The 19,106-nt window shown below is 40.2% G+C and overlaps 1 protein-coding gene across 6 annotated transcripts in view; it reads left to right on the top strand.

The window, feature by feature from the left end:
* Positions 1-19,106, top strand: part of ZCWPW2 (zinc finger CW-type and PWWP domain containing 2) — a 55,193-nt gene that overhangs the window by 24,086 nt on the left and 12,001 nt on the right. For 5 of the 6 annotated variants that reach the window (XM_061586411.1, XM_061586413.1, XM_061586412.1 and 2 more), the window contains exons 4-7: positions 10,388-10,502; positions 11,475-11,539; positions 12,757-12,818; positions 18,290-18,357. In XM_061586411.1, the coding sequence (XP_061442395.1) occupies positions 10,388-10,502; positions 11,475-11,539; positions 12,757-12,818; positions 18,290-18,357 (310 nt within the window). The remainder of the gene's footprint in view (positions 1-10,387; positions 10,503-11,474; positions 11,540-12,756; positions 12,819-18,289; positions 18,358-19,106) is intronic. The other variant, XM_061586414.1, reaches the window with a different exon arrangement.

Here is a 19,106-nt window from a genome sequence, read left to right as displayed (position 1 = left end):
ATAAGAGTTGCATTTGGAAGCATGATTCATCAAGTACTGCTCTGGGGCATTAATTTTAATAGGTTTTATGTAAGAAGACAATGGATTACATCAGAAACTAAGTTTGTACAAAATGTAAAAAACAATCTTGGGAATTCTTGTATAATTGTTGTTGATCATGCTAATTTTTCCAAGCTCAAAGAGCTCAATAGGGAGTGTACATTAAGGACTCTACCAGGTGTCAGATTTTTCAAACATCCATGGGTTCTAAACAGGTGCTGAATCTTGCTAAAAGACACCAAGCCTGGAAATGTCTCCTAAGCTACAACTCCAAATGCACTTGCATGCAAATACATCGAATTTAAGTTACTGGACCTTTCTTCCAAGTAAACGTTCTTAGGACTGACCTGTAATCTTAAGTGAATCTATGGAAAAATGGGTGCCTTTTAAATGTGCCATCATTTTTGTTGTGGTTGGTTTGTTTTTGTTGCAGGAACTTTTCATAAGGACATAAGAAGAGCCTGCTGGATCAGACCAGTGACCCCTGTAGTCCAGCATCCTGTTCTCACAGGGGTCAACCAGATGCCTATGGGAAACCCACAAGCAGGACCTGACCACAAGAGCACTCCCCCCCGCAGTTTCCAGCAACTGGTATTCAAAAGCCTGCTGCCTCCAAATGCGGAGGTAGAGCATAGCCATTGTGGCTAGAAGTCTTTGATACTCTTATTCTCCATGAACTTGTCTAATCCTCTTTTAAAGGCATCCAAGTTGGTGGCCATCACTGCCTCATCTGGGAGCGAGTTCCATAGCTTAACTACATGCTGATTGAAGAAGTACTTTCTTTTATCTGTCCACTGGATGTCCACTAGGGATGGAAAGCTCTGTCAATTTTTATTCTCTCAGTTTCTCATGTTTCCAATCTTAAATCCAGTTCTCCACATTTCTGTGGTAATTTGTGGTGTTTTTTAAAAAAAATTCCTCATGAAAATTCTTCAGCATTTTAGTTTGAATTTCTCCTGATAAACACATTTTTATAAGCAGTTTTGACTAATGTGCATATTTTGCAAGCCATTTCTCATCATACAATGCATTTTTGCATGTTATTTTCACTCATATTCATTTTTATGCACACTTTCCCCTAATATATGCATTTTTGTAAACATTGGTTGGCGAACTGCATCACAAAATTCAAATAAGTGCAAATTTCAAAGGATGGCTGTGTTTTGGTTCTCATGTTTCAGAAATTGCGAAGTTAATAGATTCAGCTTGAAATGCAAACTGAATTGAAATTCTCACCCATCCCTAATGTCCACAAGTTCTAGTGTTATGAGAGAGGGAAAAAACCTTCTCTATCCCCTCTCTCCATGCCATGCATGACTTTATAAACTTAAATCAGTCACCACATACTTGCCTTTTCTGTAAACTAAAAAGTGTCAAACGTTGCAACCTTTCCTCATAGGGGAGTTGCTCTATCCCCTTGATCATTTTTGTTGCCTTGTTTTGAACCTTTTTCAACTCTATAATATTCTTTTTGAGTTGAGGCGACCAGAAGTGTACACAGTATTCCAAATGCAGTCGCAGCTTAGATTTCTGCAACAGCATTATGATATCGGCAGTTTTATTTTCAATACCTTTCCTAATGATCCCTAGCATGGAATTTGCCTTTTACACAGCTCCCGCACACTGGGTCAACACCTTCATTGAGTTATTCACTATGACCCCAAGGTCTCATTCCTTGTCACTGCCAGTTCAAACTCCATGAGCATATATGTGAAATTAAGATTTTTTGCCCCGACATTCATCACTTTACACTTGCTCATATTAAATTGCATTTGCCATTTTATTGCTCATTCACTGAGTTTGGAAAGGTCCTTCTGGAGCTCTTCACAATCTTTTTGTTTTAATGACCCTGAAAATTTTAGTATTATCAACAAACTTGGCCACCTCACTGCTCACCCCTAACTCTAGATCATTAATGAACAAATTCAAAAACACAGGTCCCAATATCAATCCTTGGGGGACTCCACTTTCTACATCCCTCGATTGGAAGAACTGTCCATTTTTTCCTACTCTCTGCTTCCTGCTGTTTAACCAGTTTCCTGATTCATAAGATGGATTTTTTATTTCATGACAGCTAAGCTTACTCAGGAGTCTTTATTTTTTTTTTTATAATAATTTTTATTCAAATTTTTCCAAAAACAAACAAAACAAAGTCAAAAAAACATAACAATACATCAACAAAAAATGAAAATAAAATAGTTGACTTCCGATTTGTCGCAGATCAGCTATAAGTATATAATATACATCAAACCTGTCCCTTAATGTATACATACAGAGTCCCTTTTCTCCGTAGGCTGTCTTAATTAATCGTCAAATCCCAGTATCATCATTTTATTTTGATCTTTCAACAAAAAGTCTAAAAGAGGCTTCCATTCCTTAAGAAATGTATCTGTCGATTTTTGTCTAAGTAAACATGTCAATTTGTCCATTTCTACTAAATCCATTAATTTCAATAGCCATTCTTCCATTGTTGGTGTTGATTCCATTTTCCACTTTTGTGCATATAATAATCTTGCTGCCGTAATCATATATAATATTATTCTTCCATATTTCTTTTCTATTTGTTTATCCATAAAACCCAATAAAAAAATTCTGGTTTTGACTGAATATTTATCTTTAGAATTTTTTGCATCTTCCTACCTATCTGTGCCCAAAATGATTTTGCCTTTTTACATAACCACCACATATGATAAAATGATCCTTCTTGTTGTTTACATTTCCAACAAACATTAGAAACATTACTATACATTTTTGACAACTTTTCTGGAGTCATGTACCAACGGTACATCATTTTATAAAAATTTTCTTTAAGATTATAGCATAGTGTAAATTTCAAACCTTTTTTCCACATATTTTCCCATTGATCCATTTGTATGTTATGACCAAAATTTTTTGCCCACTTTACCATACACTCTTTTACTTGTTCTTCCTCCATATCCATTTTCAATAAGAGTTTATACATTTTCGCAATTATATTTTCATCATTTGTACACAATCCTATTTCAAAATCAGATTTACTTATTTCAAACCCATACATTTTCTTGTCCATTTTATATCTTTCTAACAATTGTAAATAGGCAAACCATTGAAAACTATATCCTTCCTTTGTCAGTTGTTCTCTCTCTTTCATTGTATATTCTCCATGTACATTTTCTAATAGTTCTTGATAAGTTAACCATTTCTCTTTTCCAGCCATTTCTCTTCTATAAAACGCTTCTTGACTTGAGACACATAATGGTATTTTCGAATAAAACCTTGGTTTATATCTATTCCATATTTTCAACAGAGGACGTCTTATAAAATGATTGTTAAAGTCTACATTTACTTTTACTTTGTCATACCATAAATATCCATATCCTCAGGAGTCTTTAGTGAGGTACCTTGTCAAAAGCTCTTTGAAAGTCCAAGTTCACTATGGCGCTCATCTACACAATGGTTTAGTGTGTGTTTGGTGCTACTCGCATCCCCTTTTAATTCACATGGTACACATGACATTAGTGGCAAACAGAAGCTATTACATGGTTTCCCCCCTGTAAAGCCGTACTAAACCAATCCTCTAATAATATGAAAAGGGAAGGAAAAATGTCTTCATTCTGTATCTGTAGTGCTTGCAGTGCTGTGCTCTGATGCTTTTAGGTGGCTGTGTCAATCATTGCCCTCTCCATGCCCACTCCCTCCTCCTCCCTTCATTCATTTCATTTCCTGTGGGCTGAAGAGCAACTTCCAGCTGCTCTCTCCTGTTCTGGCATTTTTATGTAGCTGCAAATGGTGCCTTTATTTTCTTTTCCCCCTAACTTGCATGCAAAAGCACAACACTGTTCAAATAAAGATTTATATTTCAGCTGTATTGTACCAGTGAAAATACAAATTGTCATGCCCCCTTTGGATGAGTCCTCAGAGGAGGAAGAGGAGGAAGACTGGAGGGCAGCAGCGGCAGACCCAGGATAAGGAACAAGCGGAATCTCAAAGGACGCAGCTCCAGCTCTCCCTCAGCTGGAGAGTGTTCAGGACACAGCTGAAGCCCCTCAGTCAGATTCAGAAAGTAAACAGGAGGCTTCCCTCCCCCCTGCAGAGCAAAGGGGGCACCTGGTTGGCCACTGTGAGAACAGGATGCTGGACTAGATGGGCCACTGGCCTGATCCAGCAGGCTCTTCTTATGTTCTTATGTTCTTATGAGTAATGCATCAATGCCACTGGTCTGGCCGTTTAAGACAGCCAGCTCTTGGGAGCTGGAGGGCTGATTACCTGCACCTGTTTTAGGGATGGGGATTTAAAAGGCAGTTCTTGACTTCAGTGGGCTGCTGACTACAATGTCGTTTGTGACCTCCACGCTAGACCCAGATTCGAGAACCCAGGCCCTTGGACTGTTCTGTTGGCTAACTGGACCCGGAATTCCCCCCTTGACTTCACTTCTTGGACACTGACTCGGTACATGCGCTCGGAAAGACTCCTCTGATCTTCCCTCATCTATTCCCTGTTACGTTCCTGATCTTGGCAGATTTACAACCCAGCCAGCCGCCAGCTAATGAGTTTATGGCCCAGCTTTCACCCTGTTGAAGCTGACACAAATAATCACACTTCTGGGATTTTTTAAAAATGAAACTACAGTAGGGCCACACTCATAAGGCAGGTTAGGGACCAGATGCCTGCTGAAAAGTGGAGCATAGCATCGCCCTCTCCCACCTCCCCCACTGCTCATCCCTGCTGTGGATCGCAGACAGGGAGCTGCCCGCCTGCTCACTGGCCCACCCTCCACTGGCTCCCTCGCTCGCCCTCCCCCCTGCTTGCTCGCTTGCTCACCTTCCTTACGGTGGCAGGCTCCCTGCCACAGATCTCAGGCAGGGAGCTGCCTTCCCACTCGCTGGCTAGCCTGTGCCCACTCGCTCACCCTCCGCCAGTTCCCTCGCTCGCCCTGCCTGCTCACTTGCTCATCCTCATTACAGTGGCAGTAAATTATATAAATTATTTATACATTATAAATTATATATTTGATATATATATTTATACAGTGTATATAAATATCGTATTGTATAATATAATGTAATAACCTTAACTTTTGAAAGTTTGGAAAATTGCCAGAATACAGTACAGAGAGATGCAGAGTGCAGAAATGCTGAATCAGACTGAATCACCAACAATAAAATGGCGCCTGATGCCCTTCTTGGACTCAACTGCTGAGCTACAACTCCCATCAGCCCAACTGTAGTTTAGAAAAGGAACATTTCCAAGCTCTGACAACGTGCTCCAAGAAGGGTGTCGGGTGCCATCAATTTGTGCACTCAGTGTCTCTCTGTATTCTGCAAAACGGAACAAGCACCAAACATATGGAACATGGATACAATTCAAAACCGCCACATTAGCGAAGCACTGAGAAGCGAAGCCCCGGAAAGCGGGGCCGTCTGTAACTGGTAGAACAAACTGAGCATACTCAGTTGCCAGGTAATCAGAGGGAGTGGAAATGTTAAATTAGAGGGTGTGGTCATTAGGAAACTTTGTGATTGATCCTTCCCCTCAGTGTGAATAGAAAACACTGGCATTGAGCCCTTACTGTGAACAGTGCAAATGGAAAATGGAAGTATATACAGCGTCTTTAGTACAAAGTAATGCTCCCGTGTGGGTAAGCCCTATGTCAACCGGATCATCTATATCTATATGATTGTTGACACTCTTGAATAATTCCAATTAAGTTGGTGAGAGACTTACCCTTGCAGAAGCCATGCTGGCTCTGCTTCAGCAAGGCTCATTTATATGCTTGGTTATTTTATCTTTAACAATACTTTCTACCAGTTTTCCCAGGACATGTTAAGCTAACTGGCATGCAATTTCTGAGATCCCTCCTGGATCCCTTTTTAAAAATTGGTGTTACGTTGGCCACTTTCCAGGCCTTAGGTATGGAGGCAGATCTGAGGGACAAGTTATGTATTTTTGCTAGAAGATCAGCTATCTCACATTTGAATTCTTCGAGAACTCTCAGGTGGTTGCCATCCAGACCTGGCAATTTGTCAGTTTTTGTTTTGTCTGTTAAGCCTAGAACTTCATATCTGTCTCAGTTCCGTGGATACCTTTCCTGCAAGAGTTAGTTCAGACACAGGGATCTGCCCTATATCCTCCACTGTGAAGAGGGATGTTAGCTTCTCTGCAATCTCCTTATCCTGAATTAACATTCTTGTCATCCATCTGCTTCTGTAGATGGTCTCCTGTTTTAAATGTATTTAAAGAATTTTTGTTGGTTTTTATGTTCTTAGCAATGTGCTCTTCAAAAAATTTTTAGCATCCCTTCTTGTCATCTTGCATTTCTTTTGCCAGTGTTTGTGTTCCTTTTTATTCTCATTTGGACAAGACTTCCATTCTTTGAGGGAAGCCTTCTTGCTCATACCTTCTTTGACTCTGCTCATTAACCATGCTGGCATCTTTTGGCCTTGGTGGTACCTTTCCTTATCTGTGATATACACTCCAGCTGAGCTTCTAATATTTGTTTTTAAACAATGCCCAAGCATTTTTGAAGTGTTTTGGCTCTCTTGCCTCCATCTGTCAACTTTCTTTTTACCAATCCCCTCATATTTGAGAACTTTCCTCTTTTGAAGTCAAATGCAACTGTCTTGGATTTTCTTGGCAGTTGGTGATTTACATGTATGTTTAATTTAATAGAACCAATTGGTTCAACAACAATTATATCTCGCACCCTGCCATTTAAAATTAAGTCCAGGGTTGCCACTCTTCTGGTCAGTTCCATGCCAACTGTTCTAGGGCTTCCTTTCAGGAGTATTTGAAAGCAGAACCATTTAAGAAAGCATTTTGTGCACTGATGGCACATGTTGTCTCCTTTACTTTGAAGTGATCCATGGTATCACTTTCTTTTGATTACTTTTATATATGGCAGACAAGGCTAAAGACCAAATAGGTATTGTTCAGACATGACACATAACAATACCATATCGATCCTTTTGAAGTGTTTAACAAGCAAAAATGAAATGTTTCCATTAATCGTATTTATGCAGGAGACCATTAAGAAAACCTTAAGGAAACTTTATCTTCCTACAAAAAGTTAGAGTTCTGTGTGTGCAACATCTCTTCTGAATGTGCTTGGATTGACAAGGCAGGATTGCTAAATGAAGTGTTGAAAAAAATTACATGCCTAAAAAGCATGGCCTCTTTAAAGCATATTTTCATTTGTATTGTGACATTTAGGCCCTATGGCAGTAATGTTTAGAAGCTTTACTTGCAACTGTTGAAAGGCTTCTGTAGCTGCTTTTTTGGATGATCACTGTGCTTCTTCCTTCTTGCAGCACAGGCAGTTGTACGGACACCCGAGGTCACCCTTGCAGACACCCAGAAAGTTCCAAGGCTGTCTAAACGGGTACAGGGAGCCCAGGGACAAGTCTGCATAAGGCAGTGCCATTTTGAAATGTCTCAGTAACAAATGTTTTTAGACATTTTACTCTGCTTGGTAGGACATTTGTCAGTTACTAAAAAGGGGTACATGAGAAGCGGATAAAAAGGCAAGCCTATTGTGAAAGGGGGGTATAAGCAAGGCAGGTGAGTCAACTTGTAGGACAGATGGGGATACCATCGGTTTGAGAGGTAGGAAAGTGAAAACATGTTGTTTTAAAGGTTCAAAGCCACCTCCTGTGTATCAGAAGCTGGTTGATTTTATTAACTTTTCATAAAGCCATGAGGGTACTATAGTTGAGTGCCCTATTATCTCAGCTTTGAACTGGAATTCTAAAGTGTTGCTCAGATTGCTTTCATGCCTTGACTGCAAGATATATAAAGAAAACAATTTATTTGTCTTGCTCTTTCCCGTACTCCTGGATATAAAATGTGTTTCTTTTCATAAATTCACATCTGCTGGAATATGATAGGTACTGTGTGCATGTTCGTTTTGCTTTGTGGGTTGCCTAGAGAACATGTTATGGGGCTGCCATATTTGCATGATAACAGTATTTGTCGAGTTAATTCTGTGGGGACAATATAATAGAACAACTGGGCATACGCACCCTCAGTGATAAACACTGAATCTATATTCAGTAAATGTCTTGTCCTTTGGGATGGACCACCTTTAAAGACAGGATGTGAGAGCTCTGCAACTTTAGCCATGCCTGGCTGGAGTCATGCTTAATGCCTAGAGAAAATATGTTGACACAAATGAAACTTGCTGAATTTATCTGCATTTTTTTTGGCTCAGATAACTAATAACTGTAGGGGTATTAATGGGAGAAAATCATTTCATACTTGGTTTCACATTTCTGAGTACCAACCACACAGAGATAGCAAAGTTTAGAACTGAGCAGAGGTGGCCCAAGCCATTTGCTGCTTGAGACAAAGGACAAGATGGCACCCTCCCCAATCCACATACAGAAGATGATTGGACTAATAGTTGGATTGTATTTCAATGCTGGTGACAGGACCATGTCCTCTGCCTTGCCTGAGGGCAATAGAATAGCTTAGGGCACGCTGAAGGAACAGTGGGAGAGTCCCATCCCCAACATTTGCCACCTAAAGTAGCTGTCCCGCTATGCATAATGATAGGACTAGGCCCACTTTGGAACTACAGAATGACAGGGCCCAAGACAATTGTCAACAAACAATGCATGCAGAAGCTAAACTGTCTCTCCATTTCCTGCCCTTCTTAAGGTGGAAGCACCTTTTTCTCTATAGAGGGCTGGATGATCTCACTCTCTCTTACGCACACACGCACGCGTCTTCCTATAAGACAAAAATCCAGCAAGCTGCGCTTCAGTAAATAGAAAATATGATGGTAGAAAGAAAGAAAATATTAATAACTTCTAAGCAATTTATTACTAAGGAGAGTGCAATTTACAATTTCTGCATGAGCAGGGATTAGATTTTGAGTTTAGTTATTGGTGCCTAGCTGCAAGCATTTCTGTTAGATTTGTTTAATTCTATAACATTAAGATAACACTCTGAACTTAAGTCTCTTTAATCATATAGCCTATATTATGGGATTGTATAAATTAAGAATAGCAACCTTTCATCTTTACCCCTAAAGATTTCTAATTGTTTTTTTCTTAGCAAGAAACAACTTTGATTTCAGTTCAGTAAATGTAAAAACTAACAAGCAACATTTACCAAGTTGCAATATATTGCTTGATGAGCAAGTACTGCACTGAATTCTCATTTTTTAGAAAAGGTTCCAGGCCATGCTTGCAGTGCTTAAATTATTGTACACTACGCTTAGGGACAGACAAATGTGTTTCTCTCAGTTTTTCATTTGTCCAGTATTAAGTTCAGTTCTCTACATTTCCACATCAGTTTCTGGGTTGTTTATTTTTTTACAAAAGGTATTCATGAAAATTCATCATATTTTAGTGAGAATTTCTTCTTGTTATGCAATGTTGCCTTCTATACATATTTGTGCAAATAGTATAATGCATTTTTGTGATTTATTCATGCATATTTTGCACCAGTAAATACATTTTTGTATATATTACTTGGCTGGAAAACTGCACTGCAAAATTCTGAGAGGTGTGAATTTCAGAAGATAACTGTTTTGGTTCACACAATTGTTTCAGGAAGTGCAAATTAAGCACATTTTCCTTTAATGTAAACTGAACTGAATTTCACCCCCATCCTTAACTACACTAAGCCTACAAGAGAGGTTGCATAACTATTGAGATTTTTCTGATAAATACTTCAGATACAGATAAATGGTTTCTGTACATAGTAAGGCCTGGCGTATCATATGACCATGTGAAACATTGTATTGCTTTTACAGTTCAGCTTCTTTACGATCCTAATTCTCTGCAAACTACAACGTCTCCATTTGTCTGTCATTATACAGTTGTAAATTACAATAGGAATATTTTATAAAGGATTGTTTGTATGTGCTGCTGATACTGGTTTTCATATTATGGTTATGGTAGCTCTCTATATTTACAGTACATTCATTTGTAATATCCAAAAATGAAGAGGCACAGTTTCACAACTCTACCACCATGCCCTAAGCCAGGGCCAGCCAAAGACATTTTGACATCTTGAGACAGGAAAGTAAATAACCTCCCCCTTATTTAAAGGGAAAAATGGAGAATTTAGTCTTCCAAAGCTGCCATATGAGCTAGCTCTGTGTGTGTGTGTGCCTTATGTAAACTCTGAAAAATTGATGTGCGTATCTAATACAAAGTAATGGATATTTCAGGGGGGGGTATTAAAATGGTTTCATAATTGAATGTTTTTATTGTTTGTGAAACTGCATGTGTATGTAATACAACTAAGACTAGTTGAATCCATGCATATTTTCATACTTTTTTGCACAAATCTGTAATAATGCCAAATTTCAGAAAAATATTACTAATACTTAAATAACTAATATAATATGTTTGTTCCAAAGGCTGATGCATGCAAGTGGAAAAAAGCCTGGTATGAAAGTGCACTGGAAGAAGCAAACAAATTGCTGTCCTGTTCTGCTCAGCAAAGGCTGGCAATATGCTACTTACCAAAAAAGGGTACAATTATCTGGCTTTCTGTCTGTCTCTCTATATTAACTTCATTATCTGTTTATATGCAAAGAGTTTTTCTAGTAATTATAACATAAGCCTACAGTTAAATAATTATTGCAAATGCTTTTTTAAATTATTGCAAATTCTTAAATGAAAACTGGGGCTTACATGCATACGTGCTTCATGTAGGTAGACCCCGCAGTTGCTTGTGATCAGTAGACCCTAACCCCTATGTGTATCTTCTGCTTTGGGTGCTCATTCATGACATGCCTGTAATCTTTGATATGTGGGGATTGAACCAGATTGTGTTCAACACATGTTCTTCCAAGAAGTGTCTGGATTACTGCCATAGCCCTCCATAATGTTTCCTGTGGATGCCTGCATTCACGATGCCCTTGTACTGTGGGCATCCAGAATATAGGGATCTACAGAAAACACGAGTAGCAGGCAGCATGGTGGGGTGGCACCACTAACCTGATTTCTAGTCGGTTGTATCAATGCTGCTTACTGGGAGGTGGAGGGACAAAGCAGCAGTGAGGTTAGCATAGTGCAAATGTGCTGGCAGAGCCAAAGAGGTGCTCCTCCTGGTGTGCTTCCACCCCAACCTATCCACCACCCTACCTGTGTATGTCATGATTAGAAGCAGCAATGCAACCACCATGCCAACGTCTCCTGGAAAACATGACAACTGGAGCTGATAGTACTGTATAGTACAACTCCATGGCAGATTAAACTATCATAGGAAGAAGTGTATGTTGGATGCATGTCTGGAAATCCTGTGTAGGTAGTTAAAGCAGTATAGAAAGGTACCATATGTTCCATTAGTATATAATTATATAGTAAAACAATTTATATTTCAGTACTAGATTTTGTTATTTCAACTTGATGTTGTACATAATAGATCAAAATAACTATGAAAAATAATATTATTTGCCAATATCATTCAGTTATTGTTTTACTCATTTCCCAATTTTTTAGATGTAATAAAGAATAAAGAAGCCAAAACAAAAACAAAATCTGACATGATCACATGCAACAAAACAGTAAGATTTAATATATATATTTACAATCTTAATAAACTGGTAGATCCCAATCTTTGCAAACCAAACTTTCAGCTGCAATTTCTAACCAGTGTTATTGTTGCTGCTGCTGCTGCTGCTGTCATCTTGTGGCAGTGCCCTGATAATGGAATTCCATTCCTGAGGAAGTGCAGTTGTCTCTCATGCAGTTAAGTTTTAGACATCAACTCAAGATATACATGTTTCCCCAGGCGTTGGGGAGATAAATCTGCCTTGAATCTAGCAGTGTTATTGTGCTGTTGTGCTACAATATTTTCAGTTTTAGTTGTTTTAATTATTGTGTGTAGCTGGATGGGTTTTTTTATGATGTGCACCACCCTGGAATCCTCCAGGAGGAAGGACAGTATATAAATGCAGTTCTTCATCATTATCTGTCTGATACAGTTGTTACATTTTTACTAATGCAAGCCTCATTTTTTTCCTATTTCTTTGGGATATTGTCAACAGTTTATTAAAAATCTACTTGAACTAAAGATTGGTATCATTAGTGAATACATTTTTCTCTTTTCTTTGTATATCATGCTTAATCATAACTTTAAGTAAACAGTTTTTTGGGGGGTGGAATAAGACCTGAAGTATAGATATAAATGTAGAATCTCACCTAGAAATGAAACAGAATACCGAAACACTTTACCATGGTAACACTTCTTGACATTGTACAGATTGGTAACCAGTATACATTTTGGAGAAGTGTCAACCAAATTATGTGATGGGAGTGCGATGGGGTAGGGGGGAAGCTGTGATTTTGTTATTTTGTGAACTCTAATAAAGTGCAGGACACTACTGTTTTTGTCTTGGAGGAGTATCATGGTATCACTTTTACAGAAAGGGCAAAGAGCTGAACTATACCTTACCTTCACCACGGGTGTTGACATCCCTTTTGTGAATTTCTCCAACCAGCTGTATCAACCAGCGCAACTCACCATGTGAGTTGGGCCATCAAATTGTAAGATTTTCATGCTCCAATCCATGTCAATGGTGGCTGCTGCTAAGGATGGGGAAATTCACTGCATGTTGGTTGAGGCTCACACACTGAATCCTACTGAAACAATGTGGCTAGGGAAATTCAGCACATGCACACTGATCCCAATAGCAAATGTAAGACATGTATGTTAGATAATAATCAAAATATTAAATACAGACAATGTTCAAGTGTAAACCACATTTATTATATTTCTTAGGAAAAAAACTGGACAAAGAGTTGTGGCGGGGGAAGTAGCTGCAGAACTGGAAGAAAGAAAAAGTAAGTTCTTGGTTAGGTGTCTTTGTTTGGTAATTTTAAACCATCCCTTCAGTGATCTGTTAAAGTTATGATTATTATGCCATGTTGTGTTGTTACAAGATTGTGGTTTCCATGATAGTGGGAAAAACTAGTTTTAAGCCTCAGCATTTCCCTTTCAAACTCCAAACCGCAAAAAGTCTGTTTTTTTAAAGTGGATTTGTTGTGTTAAGGCAACAGAGTGTATTAAATTAACTAGGGGCTACTGCCCCTGCCTGCTTTGCTTGCCAACCACACCTACCCTCACAAAACTCTCCCCACCCCTCACCAATCCCAACTCCCAACATGGTAACCCCTGAAACCTTCACCTTTCACCTCCTGCAACTGCTAAGCCCCTTCCCCTTTCCCCCTTTAGATCTTGCCAAGCCTGCTCCCTTCCCCCTTTAGATCTAGCCAAGCCCTCTCCCTTTCCCCCCTTTAGACATTGCTATGTGCCCCCTTTAGATGTCGCTAGCCCCCTCCTTTCCCCCCCTTTAGACCATGTGGCCTGGAGATCAAGTGAGCAAGCAAATGACTGGGGGGAAGCAAGTCAGTGGGTGATGGCCTGGGCAAGCTGCAGAGCTGGCTCCTGGGAGGCCTCATCCCTGCTATGAGGCCTCCCATGAAGTGGGTTGGCCAAGCCATCACTGTACACCACCAAGCACCAGTGCCCACACGTTCTTGTCAATGTCTGCTCGTTCTCCTCCCCAGCCCCCTGGCTCAGTCACTCTGCAATTCGTAGCACTCATTCTCCACTCCCCTCGCCACCACCAGCATCCACACTTCCTATGCCAACCTGCTTGTCTCGGCTGTTGTGCTGCCACAGCTGGCCCCCTGCCCACCCATCCATGCTGCCGCATAGCTCACTCATTTAGTCACTTGCCAAGCCCTCTGTCCCCTCACCACCCCCAGGCACCCCCAGTCCCCAACCTTGGCTGTCGCGCTACTGCCCCCATGGACACCCTACACCCAGTCAGCCATCTTTATTTCTTGCCACCCTGCTGCTGCACGCCGCCACCGACATCACGTTGCATAATGTCATTATGGTGTGATAGTGTAACATACATTTTTATTATATAGCAAGATTATGCAAATGAGAAGTTCTGATGCGTATTTTAATTCCTCCTGCAAAATACTGACTTTCTTTCATGATGTAGCTTTACATACCTCATTTATTGGTTTAAAATATGTTTACCTTGTCCTTTGATAAAGCACTTTCAGGGTGGCTTACTGCATACATTTTAAAACAGCAATAAAACAAACAGATAAAATAGCAGCATTTTTAACGTTAGTAGATGAGATCAGAGAAAGACACTAAAAGCCATTAAACCACTGAAAAGCTAAGGAAAACAAAAAGCCTTTGGGCCCCTCTAGACATTCTTTTTATTTCCACTCATGATTATTTGCACTCTTGATACTATTGCAATGGTCACACATGATCCCACTTGTGCCTGCAAAGGTATTGGGCAGTCACACTGCTTCACTTCCAATCAGTACATATTCTGTAACTTCCTACTGAAATCCTGTAACGTTTTACACCGCAAATGTTCTGGTTTACTTTTGTCCGGCTTTTGATGCACTATAGCTTGGGATGGGGAATAAATTCACATTAAAAGCTAAATCTATCAAATTCACACTTTCCAAAACATGGGAACTGAAACACAGCCATCCTTTGAAAACCATACTTGTCTGTAACGCAGTTCTCCAACCAAACAATGTTTACAAAAATGCATATATGAGGAGAAAGTGTGCATAAATATGAATATATTCATGAAACGAACATACAAAAATGCACAATTTTAAGAGAAATTGCTTGCAATAATGTGTACATTGGGTCAAAACTGTATACAAAAAAGGTGTTTATTAGGAAAAATTCCACTAAAATACTGGAACTATTCATTTTTTTAAATTGTAAATTGCTGCAGAAATGCGGAGAACTGAATTTAAGATTGGAAAAATGAAAAACTGAAACTGATAGATTCATCCTTAGCTGTAGCCCCTCTAGACAGCAATAATGTGACAGCATTGGGGAAGCATCACAAAACAAACTAAAGCAAAATAAATCCAGCAGTTTTATTGCATTAAGAACATGTTGCAGAACACATCCAAAATAAAACATGAGTCTGGAGGGGGCCCTTTTTTAACCTGGTAGTTAATAGACAAAAATTTGGTACCAGTTGAGGGTGAGGAGGGGGGGTTCTACCCCTGAGGTACCACCCCCAAGAAGGCCCCATCTGTCATAGCTACCCGCCTTACCTTAGAAGTCATGCCTCTGATGAAGATCTTATATCACTGAGAATATCTCAATATGAAATGAAGGACTCGTATTCTATACTCTTACTCTTGGCACACACCAAGACTATTCTCCTCTTCAGAAGGGTTTTTCAGGAAGCTGTCTTCAAATCTCATTTCTCAAAACGTCTGAGCAAATACTTTGGCTTAAGTGCATACATGTTTAACAATATGACAAGCACAGCGGAAGCAGTAGGAGGAAAACGAGGACTTGAATGTGACATGAGTACAATAAGATTGCTGGTGGACATTAGCATAAAAGCTCAAAAACCATACACATGCTCTTATATACTTGAAAGTAGTGGTGGCTGTTGGCTCCATGATAATGAAGCAGTGGAATCCAATCCAGGTTTTTGCCCAAACGTTCAATGAGCTGTCCAAGATGCTGAAACATATAGGTTCAGCACATTGGACAGCTCCTTGACAGTTTGGACTAAAAGCCAGAGCAGATTCTACTGCCCCACAGATATGGAGCCACCAGCAGCCACTGCTTGAAAGATAAAGTAAGGAATAAAGAAAACTGAAAGGAGAGAATATTATACCCTGCCATTGTTTACAGCGATATAGCTGGAGCATCTCCAAGGACAATCAAATATTTCCTACCTTATCCTACAAATGACACAAATAGTCTCACTTGCCTATAGTCCTATAGAGAGGGGATGAGGAGTCTTTGGATCTCCAGATGCTGCTGGACTCCAACTTCCATTGGCCCCAGCCAACTTGGCCAATGGTCAGGGATGATGGGAATTGTAGTCCACTAACATCTGGAGCGTCCCTGTTTCCTCATCCCTGATATAGAGACATCCAGCTGGAGTGCCCCAGTCAGACGGAGAGCTAGATCAGGGAGGGTAGTCAGATGAGGGGTTCCTTGGGGAGCTGGAAGAAGGGAGATGAGCGGAGAGGGTTCTGGCAGACCTCCAACTCCCATGCCCAGCACATCCATGGAGGCAGTTCCTGCCCCTCCTGTGACCAACGCTAGAGCAGTTGGGAAGCAACTCTCCAATTGCGCCATCTACTCCTGTGCAGGAATCCCTGCCAGACACTTCGAACGCATCCCAGCCAATTAGCATCCTGCTTCCCTAGGCCACGCTATCACTTAGCGAAGCCCCACTGTCGGATGTGCCATCTGAGACTTGCCCCCCCTTGCCCTGCATGAGGAGGCGCGAGAAGAGAGACTTTCAAAGGGTGAAACTCAGGTGAAACTGCCGTTTACGCGCAAAAACCTTCCCTACTTAACCCGGTGTCTGCCAAGCCACAAGTGCTGAGTCAACTGTTCCCAAACACTGCAGAGACTGCTTAGTTAGGATAGTCAGGGAAAGTAGTGAGTCAGAGTAAACAGGTATATAAAGTGCACCACTTTGGATGTAACCATAACCTTAATAAAAAGAGAAAAAGACATTCCCCTCACCTTATTCCTGAATCCTTTGACTCTGGGCAGGACACCAGCCTCACTCCATACACATAGCTAATATCTCCTAGCTTCCATCCCATATGCATACCTTTGGGCTCTCCTATGCCAAGACACTCTTCCTTGATATAACTCTTGGGCCCCACTTGACCTGCCTTCCCCTTTATCTATCTGAGGTCCAGATAGGCATGTGGCATTTCATTCTTCCTCTAGTTTCAGCATGGCTGAGAGAGGTATAGTAAGCAAGGCGACAGTGAAATAAGTATTTTATTTATGTGCTCCGTAACACAAAACCGGCATTTCTAGTGCATGTGTGCTGAAGGAAGCCATGCCCCTCCCTCCCACTTTCTCCACTAATCAAGTTCCTTTTGCATCTGATAGTCAGCAATGTGTGTACATGTAGCTGTGGTGATGGAATGTCTCCTTAATCCCTGCTGTTTCTCTTTTCCCTTATGAGCTCTACAATGTGTCTGCAGTCTTTTCTATTTCACTTCTTTCAGACTAGAACCTGTGTGGCGTCTTATTTTATCCATCTGATATCTGATGAGGCTGAATTCTAATCAGCCTGTGCGTGCTTCTTTGGGGACTTTTAGTGAGGATGTTTTTGTGGGCTTGTTCTCTCTCTCTGTATTGTCTATAGTAGGGCCCCGCTTTGCGGCGCTCCACTTTGTAGCATTCCACCGATACAGCAGTTGTCAATTGCAGAAAGGCCCCGCTCCTATGGCGCTTGTTCCACTTTTACGGCGTTTTTCGGGCATCGGGCACCATTTTAGACAATGTTAGTCAATGCGTTCCGCTTTACGGCGAATTTCGCTTTACAGCGGCGGTCCGGAACAGAACCTGCCGTATGAGTGGGGCCCTACTGTATTAGTGAAGTGCTGAGGGTGAGGCAATTTCTTTGCTAATTTATTTAAATGTGTCAGAACCCGCCTCCCTACCTCTGCATCACATTCTGCAGCCCTGGCCCAACTGACTTTGGGAGGGCCTATAAGGATGTGTGCTGGGGGAGGATCTTGTGATGATTTGGAGGATCCAAAGCCATCCCAGAGCCCCGACATCCTTCCCACAAACCAAGGAGAGATTTGAAGCAGCTCAGAAGCAAGTCTAAATATTTTCCTACTCTTTCAGGGAAACTGTTTTGTAAAACAGAAAATTTCAAAACAGACAAATGTTCTTTCAGCCTCACATCTGCTGTTCTGGTAGGGTGTTAGATGGGATTCCCCCCTCCCCACAATGAATGTATTGTATCCTAAATTATTTAACCATTCATGCTTGCGGACTAAACTTTCACCCTGTCTCTTACAAGTTTCCATTTTTGGGGTTTAATTAATAGCAGACAGTTGCTTTCACATATATTACTATAAAGTCTAAATTATGATTAGTGGATACAGAATAGGGCTTAGAAATTCCAGTGACTAAAATTTAGCCTGCACTTATTGTTTAAAGATTTAGCTCAAAACATCTATAAATACAAATTGCCCCTCCTAACATTTCCTCTTATCAAGGGGACACCAAGGGGACATAATCTTTTGAATAAATGATCAAGTGGTTTGTGATAAATTATGCCTACAACTACTAACAGAAAATATTTTAATGACGAGGTGCTTTTCACAAATGTCTAGCAATACCTTTCTCATGTAAAGACAGGATTTGGAAAAAATAGCTTTCCATGTAAAGAAGTTATGTTTCAGATATTATTTACCTCTTCTTGATTAGTTATTCACAACAAATACTTCAACGTTTTCAAATTTTTTAGGAGAAGAATGTTTACAAGTTCACTTGAAATAGCAGGCTCAGAAGATCCATTGTCAAATGAAAATCTAGGTTGGTATAAATGTGTAGAACTCTCTTTAATCAGGAGAGTCATTTTTAAAGTATTCATATCTAAGTAGGATGCAAGACATGTACTTTTCAATATGCAAAATAATGCTTGTTTCTGTAGAATAGTATTGCATTAACCATATATGTATGGTTATACAGAAAGAAACTGGAAAGTATACATAGAGAGAATAACATTTCCACATTATTTGCAAATTGTCCAAAATGTGTAACTAAGGATTATGCATACTTGCTTCCAAGTAAGTGCCACAGAACTCAGTTACCCATGTTTCTGTGTAGATATGTTTAGAACTGGGCTGCAGAAGTATCACTGTAAAAACAAAAAAAATGGTATTGTCAGCTTTGAGATATATATTTAATTGGCTAGTGATTTCACATCAATGTGAAATGGGCAACATAATTGATGTTGTGATCAATGGGGCTTACTCCTAGGTAAAACAGCATAGGATTGCAGTCTCAGTCTCTCTTTCTCCCTGGCCTTTACCACACCCTCTCATATATCTCATCCCCAAGTCCCTTGATATCCAACTTCCTTCCTTCCTAACAGTATGTAATTATATGAAAAGTTTTTCTCCAGCTTCTGTTTCTGATTGTTTTCTTCCCTGCCTCTTTCGCCTGTCCTTTTCTCAGATCTTTGCTTCAAAATCCATTACATGCTCTTATTTATCCTTCCTTAGCCACCTTCACCATCTCCATAGTTCCATATTTCCAATGCCTCCTTGTCTTTCATCATC

Source organism: Rhineura floridana, chromosome 10 (assembly GCF_030035675.1).
Source record: "Rhineura floridana isolate rRhiFlo1 chromosome 10, rRhiFlo1.hap2, whole genome shotgun sequence".
In the NCBI taxonomy this organism is placed as follows: Eukaryota; Metazoa; Chordata; class Lepidosauria; order Squamata; family Rhineuridae; genus Rhineura; species Rhineura floridana.
The sequence above is the reverse complement of the archived record's forward strand: the minus strand, read 5'-3'. Positions and strand labels throughout refer to the sequence as shown.